The sequence below is a fragment of the Neophocaena asiaeorientalis genome, unplaced genomic scaffold (assembly GCF_003031525.2).
Source record: "Neophocaena asiaeorientalis asiaeorientalis breed wild unplaced genomic scaffold, Neophocaena_asiaeorientalis_V1.1 scaffold105, whole genome shotgun sequence".
NCBI classification, from domain to species: Eukaryota; Metazoa; Chordata; class Mammalia; order Artiodactyla; family Phocoenidae; genus Neophocaena; species Neophocaena asiaeorientalis.
The window spans coordinates 2587902-2613703 of record NW_020172162.1 but is presented as its reverse complement, the minus strand read 5'-3'; the positions used below and the strand labels follow the sequence as shown (position 1 = coordinate 2613703).

Genomic DNA, 25802 nt, shown 5'->3' with positions numbered 1-25802 from the left:
TTCCTTCTGTGCCAATCTAGCATCTGTCGCTGGTCTATAAATGGACACGGAAATGTTTTCCAAGGTAGATGCACTCTGGCCGCCCCTTCCGTGAGGCTGCCCAGCCCCCTCCGGCTCTCCTTCCACCCGCAGGTGGCTCGGGCGTGTGCCCTTCGCTCATCATTTTACGACGCGAGAATCGGGGCGAGCTCAGAATTCAGGTGCTAAATTGCCTGCACTAGGGTCACTTGGTGGTGGTTCGGCGAAAACGCTTCGGCGCACCGAGTCGCCTTCCCGCGCCGCCCTCTCGGAAATGGAGTGTTAGACAAGCGGACCCTCCTTGCTCAGTGCTCGTGGTTCTGTGCTGGGTTTTCTCATTGACTCCTGTTTCTTTTCCTCTAGGATTCGCTCGTCGTTTTCATGCTTTCCACTTAGCCAGAGGCTTTGTGGCTTTTCGCGTGACCCTTTTTTCCCCCAAATTAACCACGTACCGTCTCCTCCCTTTCCCACCTTTTCTCTTCGGAATGTAATTTGTCCAGTACACCATACCCTCTCCAGCAACCCTGTACTCATTCCTCCTCAGCTGTTCTGCAGCCTCTCACTTGAGGAGACGGCTTATGTGACGGGGCGGCAGGGCCTCCCGGGGAAGATGGCAGCTCACCTGCGTCTCCTTGAGAAGCCCCCTGTCTGGGCTGCGAATCAGCCCTGAGTTTCTGCCCAGCGTTCGCCAACCTTGCTGTCTGAAAAGAGTACTGGCGCACACCTAACCTGCCTGGGACTCCCCCCCCTCAGAGACACCCAAACGTGAGATTTCTTTCCTTGAAATACAATGGAAATTGTCTTTGCTGAAATTCACCTCTGGTAAAATAGTTCTTGGTCCCTTGAAGTTGACTTATGTTTATTTTCACTCAGTCTCACCTACATGTTATGTTTTTCAGACAGGAGATAGTTTAGTAAGTAGGAATTAATTTCAGTTTCAAATAAATCTTAAAATTTCTTATTCAATCCTTTGAAAATTAGTAATACAGGGATGAAAACAATTGTGCCTGTCATGAAGTAACTGTGACGACTGAGAATGGTGCCATACGTTGTAGCACTACTATATGAGTGTTGCTGTATTAGTGAGGTTTTTTTTTTCCATACGTCGTAGCATTATATGTGTTGCTGTATTAGTTTTTTTAACATCTTTATTAGAGTATAATTGCTTTACAGTGGTGTGTCAGTTTCTGCTTTATAACAAAGTGAATCAGTTATACATATGTCCCCATATCTCTTCCCTCTTGCATCTCCCTCCCTCCTATTAGTGAGTTTTGAAGTTATGATCCTGTGCACAGATCACCTAGACATAGTCTTACTCTCTCTCCATCCATCCGTCTAAAACGGGACCACACACCATTCCACAGCCGCTCCATGAATGGTTTACTGAACTTTGTGGGTGGCATCCTTCCTTCTTATAGAAATTCCATAAAGATACCCCAGAGCCTGCCCCCTCTGACCCGTAACTGGAATGGGCACTCAGGGTTTGCGGGCTGCTTCGCCAGCGGTGGGAACCACAGCTCCTCAATGCCAACACTAGAGGCTGTCATGTGTGTTCTTCTGCCATGTTACTGCCTCATTTATACTTTATCCTAGTTACGGACATGCTGTTATGTAATCTGGGGAATCTCCAAGACGTAATGGTGCTTTTAACCATGGTGTCCACTGCATTTCGGCTGGGGCAGCGAGAGTCGGGGGCTGGCTCTGCCCCAGACCCTGCAGCCCATACAGGGCGCCGCCACTGCCTCCTGCCACGTTCCCTCATCAATAAAAAGAGTGGTTTGGACCAGATCGTATGGCTCAGGAGCTTTAAGAACCCACAGTGCCTCTTTCTCTTCATTGCTTCTGAAGGAAGGGCAAGACAGCACCATCCAATAAAAATATAATGCAAAAGCCACATATGTAATTTTAACTTCTCTAGCAGCCACATTAAAAAAAGGTGAAATTAATTTTAGTATTTTGTTTTGCCCAACAGATCTGAAATATTATCATTTTAACATGTAATCAGTAGATTATTAATGAGATATTTCACATTCTTTTTACTGTGCTGAGTCTTTGAATCCAGCATGTATCTTAAACTTACAGCATGTCTCCACCTGCACTGGCCACATTCCAAGTGCTCGGGAGCCGTGTGTGACTAGTGGCTACCGTCATGGACAGCACAGGTCTTTTTGGACCACCTGAGACCTTAGCTCAGGTTCACCGGGTCCTCGGGGTCCACAGCCTCCTGTGGACCTTTGTCAGCCTTTTCATTTTGTGGCTAGAATGTTTAAGGCAGGGACTAACAGATCATCCAAACTGAGGTCTTTTGTAAGACTTGATTTTCTCAAATAATGTTCCTTTCTTTCTGTAAGTGGGTCTCCGTTGATGCTTTAAGATGCATTCTGCCCACATAAAGTCTTGGAGAAGCACTCCCAGCAGGCATACAGGAGGCCTGGCTGTTTCTGAGCAACTGCAAACAAGAGGACGAAGTTTTCCTTGATGTTGCAGAGCCGCATTGACTTAACCTCCTATTACCGGGAGCCAGGGTTGGGAGGGTAAGGGAATTTCTTATGGGTGGGTAAAATTTTAAAAAACGAACAATAAATCAAGACTTTATCTTTGTCTTTTCATTTAGTGGAATAGAAGATGAATGCAACTGAATTCAGTGAAGATGTAGAAGAAGGTAAAAAAAGAAAAGCCTCTTTTTAAAAAATATTTTAACTGAATACTTTTTTAGATACGTTTACGTGGTTCAAAAATGTTAAAAGGTACATGATGAAAAATCAAGAAACGTCTCCTCTCACCCCTGATTCCCATCCTTCTCCATTCACACGTGTGGTATTTTATGTATCTTTCCAGAGTTACCTTTTTTAAAAGCATCATTTAAAAGAGTAGTTTCTCTCCTTCCATCTCCTCTCCCTCCCCTGAGAAAAGACTTTAAAACCTGTTTTGAACAAAATGTGCTTGGAACATGGTATCATTGGATAGCACTAGTGTGGTGAGATACAGATTGCTTGATTGGAAAGCCAGTTTTATTGTGATCTGTTACTCAGATATTGTTATCTGAGTGACAGTATCAAAGGGCGGCCGCATACAACCTGCTGCTCAGGGGACCCTGCTAATCCCAGCGCCGCCAGGTGGTCTCCCCGCTGAGCCCTATTTCTTCTCTGCCACAGTTCTGAAAAATAACACTGTGAAAGTGGAGACAGAGGCCGAAGATGCTGCCCTGGACTGCTCAGTGAATTCCAGGTCCTCCGAGAAGCACGCTCTGGACAGCGTCTTCACTGGCCTCCAGGACTCCAGCAAGAGAAAGCAGCCGGGCGGCGAGGGCCCGCCGGACTCTGTCCCAAGCGTGAAGAGGCGGCGGCTGATTCCCGAGGTGAGGGCTCACAGGGAAAGCAGGAACTTGTTGATAGCAAGGACTGTTAGTGAAAGCCTACCACGTTTCACATAGCGTACACCTTACCTAGATTCCTGGAGAAGGTGAGGCTTAGTGGGTCTTTTCCTAAATCAGATCCATCTTTTGTATCTATTGGGGGAGCTTATTCAATGAATCTTTTTGTAAAAAGACCAATTATTTTATAACATGCCTGTGACCCCTAACCTACCTATTTTATGAATTTGCTTTCTTTTTTTTTTTTTTGCGGCACGTGGGCCTCTCACTGTTGTGGCCTCTCCCGTTGCGGAGCACAGGCTCCGGATGTGCAGGCCCCCCGGCCATGGCTTACGGGCCCAGCCGCTCCGCGGCATATGGGATCTTCCCAGACCAGGGCACGAACCCGTGTCCCCTGTATCGGCAGGCGGACTCTCAACCACTGCGCCACCAGGGAAGCCCTGCTTTATTTCTTACTCACCTGCTGATTATATTGAACTTTGCTAAGTTCTGAGAGAGAGAAAATGGAACTGGACATAGTGGTCCCCTCTAGTAGCCTGGAGTCCAGATGGGAGACAAGACAGGTACACAAAACAGTTAAGACGGAGGAGAGAGGGGAGTTTGGGAGATGAGGTGTCTGGCCCGGAATGCCTGTTCCACAGAGCCTCTCCACAGACGGACAGATCATACCTTAAACTCTTAGAAGAACGTTTTCCCAAGCTCTCTAACGCAGCTACTCACCACTCAGACACACACACATGCGCGCGTGCGCTATGAGGGACCCAGATAGGCATTTCAGCTTCTGCATGTCTGTTCAATAGAGCCCACGTTTCAGAATTCATCATCATTAGCCAGGACACCACGGGGTATCAGCCTGGGACTCTGGGTTGTTACTGGTTGGTTTTAATTCTCCTCTATTAGATGCTACGCCAGATCTAAATAAATTGGGAATTGATAGGTTTTAGAGATTTAGTAAAGTGGTGAGATTAAGATTTTCACCAGGATTTCAATATGCAAGTTAATACTACATTATAAGGAGGACTGATCTGCGTGCCACATCATGGAACACTGAGGGATACATTCATTTATTTATTTATTTGGAATTTTTTTCCAAACAGCTCTATTGAGATATAATTCACATACTATACAATTCACCAGTTTACATTGTTCAAGTCAGTGGTTTTTAGTAGATTCGGAGAGTTGTACAACCATTACTATGATAAATTTTAGCACATTTTCATCACCCCGCAAAGAAATCTTGTACCCAGTTAAGCAGTCACTCCCCATCCACCGCTCCTGTAGCTCTTGGCAACCACTCATCTACTTTCTGTCTCTATGGATTTGCCTGTTCTGGACATTTCATATAAATGGAATCATAGACTATGTGGCTTTTTGTATCTGGCTTCTTTTACTTAGCCTAATGTTTTTAAAGTTCATCCTTGCTGAAGCATGTTATCAGTTCTTCATTCCTTTTTATGGCCAAATAATATTTCCTGGTGTGACTATATCACATTTTGTTTACCATTCATCAGTTGACGGACATTTGGGTTGTTTCCACTTTTTGGCTATCATGAGTACTCCAGCAATACATTTTAGAAAATCCATAATACCCAGAAAAAAGTTGAATTTTCTTATACCGGTATGATCATTTTTTTATGAAGGATTAATGAAAAATACCCCACCCTCGACCCTGGCTGCCTCAACCAGCCACTTGCTGCATACCTCGGGACTCTAGGGAGAGTTTCATGTGTGGACAGCAGTTTCCAGTGCAATAAGTTGATTGTAGATGAAAACTCAGATTCCTGACTGGAGAGATGCCTGCTGTGGCCAGTGAAGCTACAAGATGGTTAGTCCAATAGCTTGTTTGAAAAACCTTTACCCATCTGCTTTTTTAAAAATGCTTTATTTGTAAACCATAATTTATTATCCTTTTCCCTAACGATTGGTATATAGGAACTTTTATGTCATTACATATAGCGCCACAGGGACCATCCGTATCCATATCCATAAACCTCGTGCCCTCCTGTGAGTGATTCTAAGGGTTAGGCTCCTCGAGGTTATTCTGAAAGGGTTGAGGAGTTTGAGAAGCACTATGGTATGCCCCTGAAGGAACTCCAGGAAACGTCTTCTGTGTGTCACGTTAAATTCTGCTTATGATCAATTCTGCACACTCTTTCACGTTTACAAGTAAAGCTTGAGTTCAAGAAATGGAGCACAAAGTTGAGTGTATTGGTTCACCTTTGCTGTGACAAACCATCCCAAAACTTAGCCGCCTTAAAGTAACCACTGTTTCATTCAGTTCTGTGAGTCAGCTGGTGCTTGCTCTGGTTTGGCCTGATGTGGCTGGGGCCAGATGGTAAGGGAGGACCTCACTCCCGTATCCGGGCCTCACCTGGGCTGGTGGGGTGACTCCAGCTTCCCTTTATGCACTTCCTCACCCCCTACGAGGAGGAGGCTAGTCCAGGCTTACTCTCATGCATGGAAGATTTCCAAGGAGGAGCGAGGAGGGCAGACTCTGGGGAGCAAACACTTTTGATGCCTCTGCTTGCGACACATTTGCTCATGGGCCACCAGTCAAAGCCAGTCATGTGGCCAAATCTAGATCAAGGGGTGGAAAACTAGACACCACCTCCCGATGGTGGGAGCAACAAAGTCACGTTGCAAAGAGATTTCACACAAGGACAGGGGAACTATGATGGCCATTTTTATAAACAATTCACCACAGCAAGGAACAGCCAGCTCTTGCATCAAGAAGGAATTCTGATCACATGTAGGCTGGTTTGTGGCCTTTGTGGACAGCCCAGGTTGGCCCCATTGCCTCATTGCACAAATGGTGTCACTCTTCATCCTTTCGTCCAACACATTTTATTGGCATCATAGAGAAGGGAGCATCTTCATCTTTTGGGGATAGAAGGGGAAGGAGAAGGTTCTTATGATTTGTATTTTAGTAGAATCCTTCAGTGTATGAAGCAAGTCAGGAAAGTCCTGCATTGGGGAAAGGTCCGTTGAGGTTCACAGTGGAAGGATTTCCCTGAGCATCACAGAAATGATTTGAAGGTTGCAGATGCTCTTCTAGATCTGGTGAGGCAATAAGCTTTGTCTGGCCGGAGCTTCAGCAGCATGCAGGAATCCTGACATGTTTGGAGAAAAGGGAACCAATATATATTTGAATATTTCTAATATGACTTGTCCAATTTACATATTCTAATTAGTCATCTATGTTTACTTTTTTTTTTTTTTTTTTTTTTTTGGGGGGCGGGCGCCCCTCTCCTGTTGGTGCCCTCCCCTTTGGGGGAGCACAGCCTCCAGACGCACAGGCTCAGCAGCCATGGCTCACGGGCCTAGCCGCTCTGCGGCATGTGGGATCCTCCCGGACCGGGGCACGAACCCGCGTCTCCTGCATCGGCAGGGGGAACCTCCACCCCCCCCCCCCCCCGGCAGCCCCCCCTCTTTTTTTTTTTTTTTAATTTATTTATTTTTGGCTGCATTGGTTCTTTGTTGCTGCACGTAGGCCCTCTCCAGTTGTGGTGAGTGGGGTCCGCCCCTCATCATGGTGTGCAGGCCTCATTGCGGTGGCCTCCCCTGCTGCAGAGCATGGGCTTCAGTAGTTGTGGCGCACGGGCTCAGCCGCTCCGTGGCATGTGGGATCCTCCCGGACCAGTATCCCACCTGTGTTCCCTCCATTGGCAGGCGGACTCGCAGCCACTGCGCCACCATGGAAGTCCCCTATGTTTACTTTTCAGTGGATTGGATACAGCAGGCAGCTGTAACCCATTAGATTTTGGAGTAGAAAAGACACTTTAAGTCCTGGGTTTTATTTTGGGAGTGCTGTTAGCTTTGTTCATTTCCCTTAGTGTAGATAATGTGAGGTTGATAGCCCTGCTCCCCTTCCTGTTCTGTAAAAAGTATATGTATATGTAAGTATAAACCTTTTGAAATTCTTGAGCTCCTTGTAGAATGGTGACGTGTGAAGTCAAGGCAGTGCTTCCTTTTAAAAGTTTGTACAAGGTGATATGTCAGTAAATCAGTAGCCTCAGAGCCCTGGGGGCTTTCGAACAATCCATTGGTTTTATGAAATTATGGCATGTGTTGATTTTTCAGAATGGTACTAGTCCTAATTTAGAGTGGATAGCCCTTTATCCTTCTCTCCCTGGGTTTTCTCTGATCCGTCTTACATGTGTGGTGGGGAAGGAGGAAGTGGGAGAGCGGAAGCAGGGAGTATATACGACTGTCTTAAGCACTTTCATCACAGGGTAAGACGGAGGAACGGAGGCTGAATCAAGCAATAATCCAAAAAAGTGGAAAGGATGTACGTTAACAGCTGTTGACTCCCTACCTGACAAATAACCCCACTCCTTGTCTTGTTTCATTTAATCCGTATAACAGTGATGAGAGAATATCTCCCCCAGAGAGAAGAGCCAGCTCAGACATATAAGTTAAAGTCAAGTGCCAGGATACCAGTGGGGCAGCCTTGATCCTGGTGTGAGGTGGCAGGAGTGACTGGGAACACTCAGCTCTCAGCTCCCCGCTCCGTATCCAGGAGGTGAGCCCCACCTTCTCTGATCCAGCCCATAGGAATGGTCAGTTCCAGAATGAATGGAAACTGGAGTCGGATAAGGGGGAGTTCACCATGGAGCCTTTGGCCAATTCTGTGACCTCCCAAACTCAGGTCCCTCCACGGTGATGAGTGGTGACATTGCTTCCTCATTGGTTCCTTGTGTGGATTGAGACAACCCCTGGAAGGAGCCCAGCACGGGGCCTGCCCTACATCAGCCTTCAAAAATGTTTATTTACTGCTCCCCAACCCCCATCTCCAACTACCACCCCTTACGGTCAGTATTCAGCCACCTCCCTCCATGTTTATCAGAAGGAAAATGGCATGGAATTGCCAAGAGAGGCCACCTGATGCCCTCCTGGACGCCCCCGGCCTGAGTGCCCTTGATTCTGAGCACCTTCCATCTTCTCCTTTGACCCCAAGGAAGGGGGATGAGGGCGAGGGGGGAGGATTTGAGTGGTAGCCCTGATGCCTAAGGTCTGTCACATTCAAACTCCCATCGGTGCTGATGGCCTGTTTATGAGTGACATTTAGTACAATGCTTAGAAGAAAAATAAAACCTCCCTCAAAAAATCTAACAAAAGGCTGCCTAAAGACATATTTGGCGTCTCTGCTGGGAGAGGCATGATAGCCAAATACAGCAGATGTGGGAGGTGAGTAGCCAGCGTTTTTATTGCTAATCATCTTTTTGTTCATGGAACTGGGGGTGATATTCAAGAGCCCTGGGCCAGGCAGAAGTTAGCCTTGTTCTCCTGGGGTTCTTTGTTTCTACGTTTGTTTTTAATCCTAAAGTGTCATTGCAGTTTGGTTTTCAATTGGAGAATGGAACTGCCATCTCATTCACTCAGTGCAAATGTACTGAACACCTCCTAGGTGTCATTCAGTATGGTCCCAGCTGGAGGTTCGTAGTCATTTCCACAGCAGCCCTAGCAGATAGGTACTGTGGCCATTCCCATTTTCATGAGGCTCAGAGAAGCTAGCACTACCAAGCCTGCTTGATTTGGAACTGTGCACTTAAAGCACTGGTGGCCCTGAGCACTGTGGGGTATTTGTAGGATACGCTGTGAGGAGCCTCTGAGGATGCCCTGCCCTGATAGTTTGCCATCCCTGTGGTCTTTCTCTTCTCCCTTCCTATAAGTTGCTTTATCTCCCCAGATTCTTATTTTTTCAGGCATGATAACACATTCTCCATCCTCACCACACAGTGTCAGCAGTATAAAGGATAAACCCAAAGGATAAAAGCCATGAGGGCAGAGACAGGCTTGTTCCCTGTGTCCCCAGGGCCTTGCACCGTGCCTGACGGATGCTGGGCACTCAGTAATGTTTGTTTACTGACTCTGTGTGGTAGAAAGCTCTTCCATTCCTTATTGCTAACTACATCTGGTCATTTGATGATGATGATGATGGAGATAAACATTCTGTTAAAAATGAAAAGCATCCCCCCGTCTCGATTATTTGGAGGTGGGTGGTGATGCCAGCCCCCTAGGAGCCCTTTTTCATGGTCTGCCCTTGATGCCACATTAATTCTCAGCTCCCTGCTCCTCTGAAGGCATGCTGCTTTCTTGGTGTTCCACTTAGCTGACTGGGCACCACTTAGCCACTCATCATTCGTTGAACTGAATTCAGTGACTGCTCTTGGATTTGGAGTCTTGAGGAAGACTCAGGACTTGGAGCATCTCCATGGTGACCCAGTCCCCGGGATGTCACTGGGCATGGACACATCCGTAACCTTACATCAACCTGTTTTTGATCAGTCAGACTCTCCAGCCAAGAGATTGGGCATTCCCGCTTGAGTCTAAGGGTGCTAGTGATAGAATGAAATGCACGGATCGGATCCAGGAGAGATGCTGGCACTGCAGAGCCTGAGCTGTGCAGCAGAGTTCACATATGGTTGGAAGATGAGCCTCGGAGAATTGGGAACGGTGTCAGCCAGACACCAGTGCCAAGTAGCACAGATTTAAAGATTTCTTGATACTCCTAGACAGCTGAGCAGAGATTTTATCAGCAGCAGCAAATGCAGCCAGCCCCTCGTGCCTTGGCAGCATTTGTGGAATTAATTGGAGCACTGAGTTGACAGGACACCAGTGTGGGGATATCTAAGAACCTTCTCTTTGGTGCGTGTGTCATGCTTTGTGTTGAATTGTGTATCCAAGGTCTCTGGGAGTGAGGAATGTTGCCCTCTGCTGGGACTGTAACTTAATTTTTTATTCAAGCAACTTAGCCAAAAATGTTTGTATTGATGGCAGTGTTTCTAACATGCTTGGTAGAAACTGAAATGTTTTTATTAATGACGCTGACTATTGAGAGTTATGGAGGGTCTCCAGTTCTGACACACTGCTCTTCGCTCACTGTAGGAATGTGCTGGAGTCAAACGACTTCTGTTTGTTTTGTTCAGATAGTTCACCCAGAAACTTGTCCCTGTGCTTATTTTCTACTCTGAGTGTTAATAAGGGCAGATCCCCCCTAGAACGTGTACTCTTATTACATGGCATGTGAGTTTCTGGTGATCTTTCTCTGCATGGAATCTTATTTAAATCTATTAGTGGAACTGCTTGTTACAAAGCCTTTGCCCCTTTCCAAAATCAGTTGTAATGTAATTATATAGATATTTTTAATGATTGACATCACACACTCAAATTACTCTATATTGGTAAAACCTCACGGAAATCTTATGATCCATGGGACCTCCAAAATTATTTTGGTGTAATAAAATTTAATGGTGAGTGCTTTTTCCTTTTCCGGTAAGCAGCTTGAGGTGACCTCTAAAAATGGTTCACTATTCACTTGACCCAGAAAACCCCACAAAATCATGCAAATTGAGAGGTTGAAATCTTCGTGTTCACTTTAAGAACACACGTGAAACTGCCCAGGCCACTGAGAGTACGCATGTCGGAAAGCCACCAAGTATCTGAAGGATGTCACTTTAAAGGAGCAGTGTGTGCCATTCCGTTGTTACAATGGTGGAGTTGGTAGGTGTGCCCAGGCCAAACAGTGGGGCTGGACGCAGGGTCGGTGGCCCAAAAAGAGTGCTGAATTTTCACTGCACACGCTCAAAAACGCAGAGAGTAATGCTGAACTTAAGGGCTTAGATGTAGGTTCTCTGGTCATTGAGCACATCCAGGTGAACAAAGCCCCCAAGATGCGGTGCAGGACTTACAGAGTTCATGGTGGGATCGACCCATACATGAGCTCTCCCTTCCACGTTGAGATGATCCTTACTGAAAAAGAACAGATGGCTCCTAAACCAGAAGAGGAGGTTGACCAGAAGAAAAAGATATTCCAGAAGAAACTGAAGAAACAAAAACTTATGGCCTGGGAATAAATGCTGCAAAAAATAAATGCAAATAAAAGTAAAAAAAAGAAAAAATTTAATGGTGAGTAAATTGCTAAAAATCTAATTTACAGTCTATAGGAATTAGCAAGTAAGGCAATTTGAGTTTATTAGGGCAGTGCTTTTCAACAGTGATCCACAATTATAAATTCACCTTATAGAGCCATCTGGTCCACATATATGGATTTGTATGTAAATACATAGACACAGAGCAGTAGAACAAAACTTCTTGAATTTACTTACTGTGTGCAATGCCCTCTGACATTTTCTATTCTGTTCTTTTTTTCTTTCCTTCCTGTCTCTCTTTCATACTTCCTCCTTCCCTCCCTCTTTCTTTCTTTGTTTTTTGTTTTTTTGGCTGCACTACGCGGCATGCAGGATCTTGGTTCCCTGACCAGGGATTGAACCCGTGCCCCCTGCAGTAGAAGCATGGAGCCCTAACCACTGGACTGCCAAGGAATTCTCCCCTCCCTCTTTTATGCTGGTCTTGACCCATCAAATCAATGTCATCATTTAGTAATGGGTCATGTGACAACCCACAGTTCTAAACACACTGTGTCAGGAGTAAAGATTTTCAACCATCTCCATCCCTTTCTTTCTCCAAGTTTCTGATGTATGTGTATGTGGTTTCTTTCTTTCCTTTCTTTCTTCCTTTTTATTTATTTTAGTTTTTTTAAGTTTTCTTTTTTTAAATATTTATTTATTTTATTTACTTATTTTTGGCTGCGTCAGGTCTTAGTTGCAGCACTCAGGATCTTTGTTGTGGTGCGCAGGCTCTCTAGTTGTGGCACGAGGGCTCAGTTGCCCTGCGGCATGCGGGATCTTAATTCCCCAACCAGGGATCGAACCCGCATCCCCTGGATTGGAAGGCGGATTTGGTTTTTTGTTCTATAAATTTTTTTTTGAACTTTATTTTATTTATTTTTTATACAGCAGGTTCTTATTAGTTATCCATTTTATACATATTAGTGTATATATGTCAATCCCAATATCCCAATTCATCCCACCACCACCACCACCACCAGCCACTTTCGCCCCTTGGTGTCCATAGGTTTGTTCTCTACATCTGTGTCTCTATTTCTGCCCTGCAAACCAGTTCATCTGTACCATTTTTCTAGGTTCCACATATATGCATTAATATACGATATTTGTTTTTCTCTTTCTGACTTACTTCATTCTGTATGACACTCTCTAGATCCATCCATGTTTCTACAAATGACCCAATTTCATTCCTTTTTACGGCTGAGTAATATTCCATTGCATATCTGTGCCACATCTTCTTTATCCATTCGTCTGTCGATGGGCATTTAGGTTGCTTCCATGACCTGGCTATTGTAAATAGTGCTGCAATGAACATTGGGATGCATGTGTCTTTTTGAACTATGGTTTTCTCAGGGTATATGCCCAGCCGTGGGATTGCTGGGTCATATGGTAATTCTATTTTTAGTTTTGTAAGGAACCTCCATACTGTTCTCCATAGTGGCTGTATCAATTTACATTCCCACCAACAGTGCAAGAGGGTTCCCTTTTCTCCACACCGTCTCCAGCATTTGTTGTTTGTAGATTTTCTGATGATGCCCGTTCTCACTGGTGTGAGGTGATACCTCATTGCAGTTTTGATTTGCATTTCTCTAAGGATTAGTGACGTTGAGCAGCTTTTCGTGTGCTTCTTGGGGAAGGCAGATTCTTAACCACTGGACCACCAGGGAAGTCCCTCTTCCTTCCTTTTTAAAATTATCCTCTGCTTTCTGCCAGGTAGCAGTACTACAGAACTGAAAAGAGCTTGAAACCCCACCTTGAGCTCAGCTGTCCTTCCTGTACTCCTCCCAGCCCCAGTCTTTAGAGCAAACAGACCTCTAAGAATGCCTTCCGTGAGTGACTTACCCTGCTGCACTGCAGGCAAGTTCTTCTCTTATTTACTGGTTGAGAGTAATCTTTACAACTAGTTCAATAAAAGGCCCATAGTATTGTCACTGCTGCAGCTTGGGAAGAGCATTGTTTAATAATAATCATACTAAAACAGTACATATTTATTAAGCACTTACTGATTCAGACACAGGCTCAGTGCTTCATATACATTATCTCATTAGGTCATCATAGGTACCCTGGTACCCAGAGACAGGTACCATGATATATCCCCGAGTTACACACAGAAAGCTGAAGCATGAAAGGTCATGCAGAGGACCTATCCACTCCTTTATACCTCCCTACACTCATGTTGTTCATTAAGCTAGTGGCCTCTCTGAACAGGTTCTTTTTCTTAAGCATATATTTGAGGGTGGTAGACACTTTACCCTGCTTAACAAACATTCAGTGAGCTCTTCTCTGTCCCAGGCACTTTGCAGGACACTAGGGAAGGACTCAGGAAGGACGTGGCCCCATCATGTAACCATTTTGCAGTGTGATGAGGTTGGGGATAGCTCAGGGAGGAGACCCCATGAGGGAGAGGGGCAGGTGGCAGGCTCGCCCCAGCCCAGGAGGCCCCTGGTCCTCTGCTCTTGGGAAGTTTTTTGGTGGGGTTGTGGGGTGGGGTAGGAGGGCCAGGGGCCTCTGACCCACCATCAGTTTATAAATTTATTTTATTTATTTATTTATTTTTGGCTTCATTGGGTCTTCGTTGCTGCTCGTGGGCTTTCTCTAGTTGCAGCTAGCATGGGCTACTCTTGATTGCGGTGCACGGGCTTCTCATTGTAGTGGCTTCTCTTGTTGCGGAGCACGGGCTCTAGGTGCACAGGCTTCAGTAGTTGTGGCACGCGGGCTTCAGTAGTTGTGGCTGGGGGGCTCTAGAGCGCAGGCTCAGTAGGTGTGGCTCACCGGGCTTAGTTGCTCTGCACCATGTGGGATCTTCCCAGACCAGGGCTTGAACCCGTTTTCCCCTGCGTTGGCAGGCAGGTTCTTTAACCACTGCACCACCAGGGAAGCCCCCATCATCAGTTTAGACAAACCCTGAAGAAAGTATTGCCTACCTCGGTGGGATAATTGAAACACTTGAAAGAATTCCTTTATTTTCAGGGTCCTGAGAGAGTAAAGTAGCTGTTCTTCTGCATGGTTGTTGTCAACAGAGATGCAACAGAAAAATTAACCTTTGTCTAATATGAGTCTGATGATTCCATTTTTTAAAAGAGAGGGTCCAGGGAGTAATAATTCGTCCATTTAAATAAACGATAACATGTGGGAGGTTCAGAAGGGTTAGAGTTTCACATGCTTATGTGGCCTCACTGCCTCTTTCCACCTCAGGCCTTTGTATCGCTCACCTGCCGTTGTAACGGCAGACCCCCTGAGAGTGTCTCTTCCCTACATTTTTTTAGGCTGCAAGAGAAAAGCACCTCATGTACTGTGTTGTGCTGGCATTAGTTATCTGAATGCTTACAAATGACACGGAATCTGCCTGGATGAGATAAACTGAGGGCAGACCACCTGGCCCTGGCCACCCAGAGAGGTCCAACGGCTTGTTAGAAATGCAAAGCCTTGAATCAGAATCTGTATTCTAACTAGACCCCAGGCTGTTCATATGGATATTAGACTTTCAGAAGCGCTGGGCTGGGCCAGGTTGTGCCAACCATATTCTTCCCCAGGTGGGGGAGCATCCTAAGGATGCACTTTGTCCTTGTCCATTTTCTAGTTGCCTGAGGCATGCGCATGTCTGTGGAAGCACATGCTTTGTGCTTCAACCCTGACTGCTCCCCTAACACCCACAGGTGCTCATCAATTAGTTCTTCTGCTTAATTAGACCCTCAGAAATATATTCCAGTATGTTTTGGGGTCAGATTCAACATTTGTCAAAAACAAATTTATGACTGAAATATATAAACGACACATACTTAAGGCATACCATTTGGTAAGTTTTGACATGTATACCAATGAAACTATGCTACAATCAAGATGAGAAACATATCCATCACCTGCTACCATGAACGTCTCCTTGTGCCCTTTTGCATCCTCCCCCCATCCCCAGGTAACGACTAATCTGCTTTCTGTCACTAAAGATGAGTTGGCATTTTCTAGAATTTTATGTGAATGGAATCCCACAGGCCTCTTTCGTTTGACTGGCTTCTTTCACTCAGCTTAATTATTTTGAGATTCATCATGTTTATCAGTTTATTGCTGAGTAGCATTCTGCTGTATAACACAGCAATCTATATACTTGTTTAAAACTTGGGTTGTTTCCAGTTTGGGGCTATTTACAAACAGGGCTGCCATGAACATCTGCATGTAAGTCTTCGTATGATCATGTGCGTTCATTTTGCTTGGTAAATGGATACCTAGGAATGGAATACCTGGATCATATGGTCCCATATATAACTTCTTAAAAGAATACCAATTGTTTTCTACAGTGGTTATACCATTTTATATCCACCCCAGCAGCATGCGAGAGTTCCAGTTCCTTCACATCATCTCCGTCATTCAGTACTGTCTGCCTTTTTGATTACACCCATCATAGTGGGGGTGATGTGGTATCTCGGTGTGGTTTTAATATGCAGATCACGAAGCATCCTTTTTTTTTAATTAATTAATTTTTTGGCCGCACTGTGGAACATGTGGGATCTTAGTTCCCCAAACAGGGATCGAACCCGTGCCCCCTGCAGTAGAAGTGTGGAGTCTTAATCACTGGACCACCATGGAAGTCCCACTAAGCATCTTTTTATGTGCTTTTTTGCCATTTATATGGCTTCTCCAAAGTGACTATTGAAGCCATTAATTGGGTTGTATGTCATATTGAGTTTGAGTGTTCTTTATGTAATCTGGATTCAAGTCCTTTATCAGATAAATGATTTGCCTGTGTTCTCTTCCAGTCTGGGCTTGTTTTTCATCTTTTAAAGAAGTTTTAAATTTTGATGAAGTCCAGTTTATCAGTTTGTTCTCTTATGGATCATGCTTGTGGTATTGTATCTGAGAAATATTCGCCTAAAACAAGGTCATAAGGGATTGCTCTTACGCTTTCTTTAGAAGTGTTAGAAGTTTAAGTTCGTTTTTAGTCTTACATCCATGATCCATTTTTAGTTAATTTTTTATATGATATATGTAGGATGAAACATTTTTGCTTTTTTTTTTTTTGCATACGTATATCCAATTTTTCTAGCATCATTTGTTGAAAAGATTCTCCTTTTTCTACTGAATTGCCTTTGAACCTGTGTTGAAAATCACTTGTCCATATATATGTAAATAAGCCTCTTAAACCGTCCAGGGCCTGGCAGTAGGGAAAACCACTAAAGAAAGCTGAGGACTCTGGGATCCCAAATGGTCTGGGCAGTTGCCTTCTGGTATGAAGCTTGGGCTCAAGCTTTGGAGCCTTTAAGGGTATCTTCAGGACTTCCCTCGTGGTACAGTGGTTAAGAATCCACCTGCCAATGCAGGGGACATGGGTTCGATCCCTGGTCTGGGGAGATCCCACATGCCGTGGAGCAACTAAGCCCATGTGCCACAACTACTGAGCCCACGTGCCACAACTACTGAAGCCCACGCACCTAGAGCCTGTGCTCCGCAACAAGAGAAGCCACCGCAATGAGAAGCCCGAGCACTGCAACAAAGAGTAGCCCCCGCTCACCGCAACTAGAGAAAAGCCCACGCAGAGCAACGAAGACCCAATGCAGCCAAAAATAAATAAATAAATTTATTTATTTATTTAAAAAGAAATATTTTGAACTTGCCCTGGGAGTCCATCAGGAGTGGACCTGCAGAGTGTGCCGACCTTGGGAGAGTTGAGGAGATAATCCCTGAAATCATTTTTGGTAGGGCTTAATTCTCTCACTGTCCTCTATTGAGCAAGGCTGGAGAGTACATAGAAAGTACCTTTCTAGATGCATAGGAAAGGTGTTAATTCAGTACATGCAGTGGGTGCTTTAGGACATGGGGCTTAATACTCTTCTGCAATTCTGGTTGAGAAGGGCTGCTGGACTAAGAAGGGCTAGGAGACCGAGACTTAGAAAGCTGGGAGGCCTCATCACTTCACAGCATCTACAGTCGCCCGAGCTTGGGCGAGTTCTGAGCCTTTTCCAGTCTGAGTTTAGATGTGACTCCAGGCAGTGGTAGAGTTGACAACAGACTGCCACTCTCTAGACCAGGGGTCCCCAACCCCTGGGCCGTGGACTGCCTGTTAGTAACCAGGCCGCACAGCAGGAGGTGAGCAGCGGGTAAGCAAGCGGAGCTTCATCTGCCGCTCCCCATCACTCACATCACCGCCTGAACCATCCCCCAGCCCACCGCTGTCCGTGGGAAAATTGCCTTCCATGAAACCCGTCCCTGGTGCCAAAAAGGTTGGGGACCGCTGGACCCCAGTTCTCCCGTGCCCAACACCATGCATCTTGGGAGCTGTCCAGAGTGGAGACACCTGCTCTCCTAGAGGCTGCAGACTGGACAACACACTGCTGCCTTCCGGAGCTGCCGTTGGCAGGAATCCTCCCTGTCTGAGAGCAGTCAGGGCAGTGAGGTGGCTGAACTGCCACAGGAGCGCTTCCCGTGCCCGGGGTCTCCCTCGTGGACTCTTGCCCGGCCTTGCCAGGATATGTGTTTGCTCTCCTGCCAGGCCTTGAAGACAGGAAGTTCAGGGCTTGTGTCCTACAGGAATTAGAAGCTTTTGAGGTCCAGCCTGAGCCTCTCAGGAAGTAGGGAGAGCGAGCAAGTTTGGCGCTGGGATGCAGGTTTGTGTTAGTGGTGTGTTGTGTACCATACCGGTAGAGTGATTCCCGGGCAAGGGAAACACTTTCTCACAGGCTCCTGCGATCGACCTCGGCCCCTCTTTTGTGTCTAGGGTAGTAAACCAGAACCCTCAGCTAACGCACTTCTTGTCTTCCAGGCGCTCCTAGCAGGCATGCGGAACCGGGAGAACGGCTCGCCCTGCCAGGGCAACGGGGAGCAGGCAGGCAGGGGCAGGAGCTCGGGCTCCGCGTGGCCGGGCGAGGAGGAGCCCAGCAACGACGTGACCACGCCCTCCTACAAGAAGCCTCTGTACGGCATCTCGCACAAGATCATGGAGAAGAAGAACCCTCCCACCGGAGACGCGCTTAACATGTTCGAGCTCTTCGAGAAGGCGAACCCCAGGAACAGCCCCTCACCACTGCGGCTCCTGAACGAGCCGCAGAAGCGGGACGGCGGCGGCGCCGCGGCAGCCACCGACAGTGACCCCAACATCTACTTTCTCATCCAGAAGATGTTCTACATGCTCAACACGCTCTCCTCCAACATGTCGCAGCTGCACAGCAAGGTGGACCTGCTCTCCCTGGAGGTGAGCCGCATCAAGAAGCAGGTGAGCCCCACCGAGATGGTAGCCAAGTTCCAGCCGCCCCCCGAGTACCAGCTCACGGCAGCCGAGCTCAAGCAGATCGTGGACCAGAGCCTGTCGGGCGGCGACCTGGCCTGCCGCCTGCTGGTGCAGCTCTTCCCTGAACTCTTCAGCGACGTGGACTTCTCCCGGGGCTGCAGCGCCTGCGGCTTTGCGGCCAAGCGGAAGCTGGAATCGCTGCACCTGCAGCTCATCCGCAACTACGTGGAGGTCTACTACCCGTCAGTGAAGGACACGGCCGTGTGGCAGGCTGAGTGCCTGCCCCAGCTGAACGACTTCTTCAGCCGCTTCTGGGCCCAACGGGAAATGGAGGACAGCCAGCCCAGCGGCCAGGTCGCTGGCTTCTTCGAGGCTGAGCAAGTGGACACCAGCCACTTCCTGGACAACAAAGACCAGGAGGAGGCCCTGTCCCTGGACCGGAGCAGTACCATCGCCTCGGACCACGTGGTGGACACGCAGGACCTAACTGAGTTCCTGGACGAAGCCTCGTCGCCAGGGGAGTTCGCGGTCTTCCTTCTGCACCGGCTCTTCCCCGAGCTCTTCGACCACCGAAAGCTGGGCGAGCAGTACAGCTGCTACGGGGACGGAGGCAAGCAGGAGCTGGACGCACAGAGGCTGCAGATCATCCGCAACTACACGGAGATCTACTTCCCCGACATGCAGGAGGAGGAGGCCTGGCTGCAGCAGTGCGCCCAGCGCATCAACGACGAGCTGGAGGGCCTGGGGCTGGACGCGGGCAGCGAGGGCGAGCCCCCGCGGGACGACTGCTACGACTCTTCCAGCCTTCCCGATGACATCTCCGTGGTCAAGGTGGAAGACAGCTTCGAGGGCGAGCGGCCCGGCCGGCGGTCCAAGAAGATCTGGCTGGTGCCCATCGACTTCGACAAGCTGGAGATCCCACAGCCCGACTTCGAGGTGCCTGGCGCCGACTGCCTGCTCAGCAAGGAGCAGCTGCGCAGTATCTACGAAAGCAGCCTGTCCATTGGCAACTTTGCCTCACGCCTGCTCGTGCACCTGTTCCCCGAGCTCTTCACCCACGAGAACCTGCGCAAGCAGTACAACTGCAGCGGCTCGCTGGGCAAGAAGCAGCTGGACCCGTCCCGCATCAAGCTCATCCGCCACTACGTGCAGCTGCTCTACCCGCGGGCCAAGAATGACCGCGTCTGGACACTGGAGTTCGTGGGCAAACTGGACGAGCGCTGCCGGCGCCGGGACACGGAGCAGAGGCGCTCCTACCAGCAGCAGCGCAAGGTCCATGTGCCGGGCCCGGAGTGCAGGGACCTGGCCAGCTATGCAATCAACCCCGAGCGGTTCCGGGAGGAATTTGAGGGGCCCCCACTGCCCCCCGAAAGGAGCAGCAAGGACTTCTGCAAGATCCCCCTGGACGAGCTGGTGGTGCCCTCGCCCGACTTCCCGGTGCCTTCGCCATACCTGCTGTCAGACAAGGAGGTTCGCGAGATCGTGCAGCAGAGCCTCTCTGTGGGCAACTTCGCCGCCCGGCTGCTCGTCAGGCTCTTCCCCGAACTCTTCACCGCCGAGAACCTACGGCTGCAGTACAACCACTCCGGGGCGTGCAACAAGAAGCAGCTGGACCCCACGCGGCTGAGGCTCATCCGCCACTACGTGGAGGCCGTGTACCCGGTGGAGAAGATGGAGGAGGTGTGGCACTATGAATGTATCCCCAGCATCGACGAACGGTGCCGCCGCCCCAACAGGAAGAAATGCGACATCCTGAAGAAAGCCAAGAAGGTGGAGAAGTGATGGGCACCGCGGGCACTGAGCGTTCTGCCGGAGCCCGCGACGTGTCCACAGCCGCGCACCTTATGTCGGCGGGGAGTGGCCTGCTGCATTTGCACACGTGACCGCCCCGCCGGCCACGGCCGCGAGAAAGAAGCCTCGCATTTGGCCTCTTGTACTTACGACTTTTGTCCTGTGTTCCTGGTGGTACAGCCAGAGTCTGGGGAGGGCCAAGCTGTGATAGCAGAGAGGCCTCAGGAGTCAGGTTTCCCTCTCTTTGGCAGTGTCCTCCCAGTCCCCTCACAATTTGAAATGCGAATCGAGCAACCCTCTTGGTCCTCTTCCCACCTTTTACATCTTCCACTTTTATCAGTTTTTTTTTAAGTTAAAAAGAAACCCTTTTTTAAGAAAATCATTGGGCTCTGTGGAGGCCATTTTACCTAGAAAAAAATCTTTTAAATATTTGAGATGAAGTACTGTAAGATGACTTCAGTTGCTGGGAATTTTTTTTTTTTAGGACGGTTTCAGATAAATGAAATTTTTAGAAGTGCCATGATCATGCGTGATGGCTAATAGCTTCAGGTGGCATAGAGATGGATTTACTGACCTTGTCTTTTACATTGGATTTTGGAAGAGTCAGGATGCCTCTTGGATGGCGGTGGAGGGGATGGAATAGTGCGATGTCTTTCTGACCGTGGTCAGTCACCTTCTCCCTCCCACTGTGGTGCCGAGGAAGGGGCTTAGGGGGCGGCCTGGCCCACGTTGCCGTGCCGGTAGAACATTGTGCTCACTCTGTAGACGAGAACACTGGATGATGTTGATGATGATGATATGAATGTAGAGAGACGTGGAAACACGTTCACAATGTCTTCATTTGAGCTGTGTCCTCCCACTGCCCCCTCTCCTCTCTAGGCAAGGATGCTGTTGGAGGGGCAAACACATTACCTTGGAGAAGTGTGTGTGGATATCTTGTTTGATTTAAGGATGGGCCCCTTTGGGCTCACCAAGAACTGTTTACTTTCCATGTGTGTATTTGTACAAAACAAAACCTGGGTTCTGGGAGCTGTATGGTGACTTCACCACACCTCAGTGTCAGCTCCTCCAGTCAGTACACATCCTTGTTCCTCAGGGTGGGCCCAAGCCTTGGGCTCTCTTGGGGATACCCGGTATTGGAAGGACACAGACCATCTCAAATGGGGCTCCCGTATCCCTTCCTAGGGTCCACTCAGAGCTCTCCCTCTGAGCCCTCAGAAGGTCCTGCTGTCCTACATCTAGCTGGTCCCTTGGCCTCGGGATGAGACACCTCTTTTCTCTCCCCTGGTTGGGAAGGTCACATTGCTCCAGGCCAGCGGCATGCTCTCCAGGATTCCAACCTGGAGGAAACTCCCCAACAGGTAAAGTCCTTAATATAAAAACAATACTTTTACCTACCTGACTGTGGGGGCCAGTGGCTAAGGGGGAAAGGAAACAGTCTAACCCAAACACAGTACATCATACCAGAAAGCTAGAAAATGAATTGAATCACACAGGGTAGTCCTAAAACCCTTGTGGAATGTTACAGATTTAATAATCTAATGGCTTAACATTTTGCTACCTTAAAATGCAGAAATAATAGAAACAGTCTATGACTTTTCTTCATACAGATAAGGACTTCAGTTTCAGTGGCTGTATGACAGAATTTTGCCTGCACCCAGCGGGCAGTTTTCTTTTTTAATATGACAAGATTCTGAGCAGTGTCAAGTTGCTGATCTAATTTTAGTAAATTTGCTTTTAAATGTCATTTACAGATTATTTCTATTGAAACTGCAGACCTGAATTATTGCAATTTAGAAATGCACAGGGACTTAATAAATGACTGTCTCCCCACACACCCACATGTGCACACCCACATTTCTTAGTAGAAAACTGAAGTGAGAGGAAGGGGACCGACATGAATAACAAGCTCAACCTCTTTGTGCCTGGAAAGGAGGAGGACTGGAGCAGCCAGAGACTCACTTCCCCCTCTCCTGGGCCTTTCTCTATGCCTTAGTCTCTCCAGCACATAAATGCATGCCTGCGCGCGCGCACACACCCAAAGACGGCAGTGGCACTCTCTCGCCCACCAGCCCTGTGGGCGGGAGGGTGCCATGGAATTTGTTCTGGTCTCTAGGATGTATCCAAGAGGATTCCAAGCCATGTGAAAATTGCCCTGCTTTCTAGAGGGTGGAATGTGACCCTGCAACTTCAGAAGCACAATCATTTAATAATTCAAAAAAAAAAAAAATCATCCTATCTACCCACAATAGAGACATCAACAAGGTTCTAGGAACGAACTATGTCTCTTTAGAACCTAACGCATGTTCAATTTTTGGAAACCGTGTTTTGGTGGTTTCCTTAATACCTTTCCTTGTAGGGCTTCTTCCCCCCAAATCTTAGAGTCCCTTCCAGTGAAGAGAGGTGGACACACTCTGTGAGCTGTTTCTTGTCTCTCTGGACTGACTCATCAAGAACCGCCTGTGGGTCCCGTGTCTGTCTCTGTGGTGTCCTCAGAGCTTCAGCCATACAGGTGGGCTCCAGGGGCAGTTTTTTTTACACGAAGCAATAGAAGTACAAAATACTAATTTTTTTTCAAAATTTAATGTTTTCCATAAAATCTGTTGGCAAAACCCCTTCTCCCTCCACATCTAAATGCTTTGATTTTTACTTGTTTGCTTTTTTTGGAATTTCTCCCCCCTCATGTCCAGAGGACTAAAGAAGTAGCACAGATACATTCTGATGTTGAGTAAAATAGCGAGTCACAATAGGTGGTAGTGTCCCTTGTTCTTCTCTGTTAGTAAGTTTTAAAAGAATGTATGAAGATAGTCCTGAATGTACTAAGTGTTCTAATCCTGCTTCAGTTCACTTTGGCTGTGTCTACATGACAACACACGTTTGACAGGGAATAAAGTCGTGTCCAGTGTCATGGGTGTTAGTGTGCCCCTCCCCCCTTCAGTGTTGGCTCCAAACCTTCCTTTCTTTTTAAGTTTGGGGGGAGGGGCTCCACCTCAGCAGCAATCATCAACCAACCAATGGGATCTACTTAGTGGTGAATGGATTAGCTGTTTAAATGCTAAGAGTCACCGGCCTACCCTACCACAGCATGGCCACTCGGGTTCCTGCAGAGATGGCCTCAGTTTTCACCTTTGCCCCCCAAATGTTTACTTCTTGCCTGACTGAGGAGGAGGGTCTCGAGACCCCGGATTGGAGGCCATTGGGCTCTTACCCTGCCTCGCTGTGTAGATGGATGATATGGAGTGGGCAGGGGGTGGGGGCCGAGGGGCTCCGACTGTCACGTGGAGATACTTGCCTCTTGTAGATCCAGCCTTAATGTTCTTCTGACATCCTAGTGACAGCAGACCCTGCACAAAGTGGATATCAGAATTAATACTGTGAGGAGACAAAATAATGAGTATAGTTTTACCAAAGATAATGAAATATCGCATAATGTCTGCATTTTACCATTGATTTGAGTGCATCCTTAGAAAACTGAATGTAACAAAAACCCAGGACATTTTTGGAAATTGTATGCTCTCTAGCAACTTTGTGTGAATTTTTATACAAGCACTGTTTTATGAGTTATATAAAATGTTATAAAAATAGAAAATATATGGTCTCGTAACATCTTATTTTCTTAAGGCAGAGGTCTCTCGGAACGTCTGGGTCTGTCTGTCTTTGCGTGCGGCCTCCCCCCTCCCCCCTCGTCCCCGGGGAGGGCGCGGGCACTCGGGGCACCTCGGCCTCTCGGACTTAACGCGCTCTGGCTATCGGGGTGCAGTTTGTCACAGCCGAGTGACTGAGACGTCTCCACACAAACCGCTTCCTGGCCATGCAGTAGGGGCGCGGCTGACTGCCCCCCTTTCCTGGTCGGGTGCCAGACCCGCCCGGCTGCTAAACTAGCAGAGCTTCAGTTCACTCTTTTTTTTCCACTTTGGATTAAATGAGATTTCGTTCCTCAAAGCTAACGTATTATTAACTGGTAACAAAAGGATGCATGTTTTTTTCTCGCCTCTTTGGCGAATTATAAATCATTAAATACTATTTCACAGTGAAAATAAGGACTCAAGCTATCAGAGCAACACTGGTTTGGACCCGGGGTTCGCGCGGCCTGAAGTGAGTCGTGGCCTGCGATTGGAGCCCGCCGCCTCCAGGGCGTGAGCGCTCAGTCCTGAGTCCTGACACCTGTGCTGTAAGCCTCGCGCAGGTCAGGGCTGGTCGGGGCTGGGGCCTCAGACATTTACTCCGTGAGCAGGTTTAAGCAAGACTTGAAGGAAGACTAAATTCTTTAGGTCCGTTCTGGCTGTGGGTATCTTTGTTTTCGACCAAAAGAAAAGAAAAAAGTGCCTTTCCTCAGCTGCCGAGAAGGTGCTTCCGAGGAAACGGAGGCCGCACGGGGGTGAGGCCCGCCCTTCAGCCGCGACTGGCGCCGCGACTGGCGCCGCGGCCGGCACCCCGCCGCCCAGCGCTCGCCCGCGCCACGGCCTCGGTCTCCGAGCTCGCCTGCATCTACTCGGCCCCCGGTCTGCACGGCGAGTGACGTGACGGCCACGGAGGGTAAGATCAATGCCCTCATTAAAGCAGCCCGCGTAAATGTCGAGCCTTTCTGGCCAGGCTTGTTTGCCGAGCCTCTGGCCAGTGTCAATCTCAGGAGCCTCATCTGCAAGGTGGGGGGCAGGCGGACCGGTCCAGCAGGAGAAGCAGGCGGTCCTGCCCACTCCAGCGCCGCTGCCCCAGCTGAGGAGAAGAAAGCAGAAGCAAAGAAAGAAGAATCTGAGGAGTCTGATGATGACACAGGCTTTTTTTTTTTTTTTTTTTACTAAATGTAACACATTTAACAAAAAGCTGAACTGTTAAAAAAAAAGCTGAACTCTTTGCTTCTGTTTTTGCTTTGCTTCTGTTGGTCTTGCAAAAAACAAAAATCAGAGAATTTCAGTATATGTGGTTTCACTTGTAAAAGCAGTTCTCAGAAATAAGAGCGCCACACCAAATTATCCTGAAGTTTGGAACAGTGAGATGCAATGGGCTCTTTAAGAGAGCTTCCAGAGAAATCTAAAATCCTTCGGCCAGTGGTGGGAACGAACATTCATTGTCTGCTTGCTGTGACGGCAGTGTTGGGCATACCTAACATTCATTGAGTATATACAACAGTGCCGAGGCACACTGCTGAGAGCTGCACCTGGATCACGGCTTGCAATCATCTCGGAACCCTGTGACGTAAGTTCCCTAATTAAGCCGGTTGAGACAAGAAAGCTAAGGCCCTGAAGGGTATGTGTGTTATCTCATTTAATTCTCATAAAAACTCAGTGTCTTGGGCAATGCCATTATCTCCGTTTTGTGGTGAGGTAGCAGAAAGGTTTACCGGCCAAGTTCACACAACTGGCAAACTTCAGTGCCAGGATTTGAACCCAAGTTTGTCTCGTTCCGCCGTACCATCTCAGAAACTAAACACCCCCGGGCCACACACAATACACAGCGATTCAGACCCGAAACCAGTTACAAGTCAGTGGTGTCCCGT

The 25802-nt window shown here is 47.8% G+C and overlaps 2 protein-coding genes and 1 pseudogene across 2 annotated transcripts; all 3 read left to right on the top strand.

Moving 5' to 3' along the window:
- The first annotated feature begins 677 nt into the window (after positions 1–677).
- Positions 678–23991, top strand: BEND3 (BEN domain containing 3). The gene is made up of 4 exons (XM_024755770.1): positions 678–783; positions 2633–2680; positions 3174–3376; positions 18050–23991. The coding sequence occupies exons 2-4, from the start codon at positions 2644–2646 to the stop codon at positions 20294–20296; spliced, it is 2487 nt and encodes an 828-aa protein (XP_024611538.1). The 5' UTR covers positions 678–783; positions 2633–2643; the 3' UTR covers positions 20297–23991.
- LOC112406785 (60S ribosomal protein L17 pseudogene) lies at positions 10694–11247 on the top strand (annotated as a pseudogene).
- LOC112406539 (uncharacterized) lies at positions 21626–25107 on the top strand. Its single transcript, XM_024755382.1, is given in 4 exon segments — positions 21626–21666; positions 24337–24441; positions 24551–24821; positions 24823–25107. Coding segments are annotated over 4 exon segments (702 nt in total).
- Positions 25108–25802: the final 695 nt, after the last annotated feature.

Coding starts and splice junctions, on each gene's coding strand:
- BEND3 (XM_024755770.1), top strand. CDS start 2,644: ATGAATGCAACTGAATTCAGTGAAGATGTAGAAGAAG. Junction 2,681..3,173: donor CAGTGAAGATGTAGAAGAAG/GTAAAAAAAGAA, acceptor TCTCTGCCACAG/TTCTGAAAAATAACACTGTG. Junction 3,377..18,049: donor GGCGGCGGCTGATTCCCGAG/GTGAGGGCTCAC, acceptor CTTGTCTTCCAG/GCGCTCCTAGCAGGCATGCG.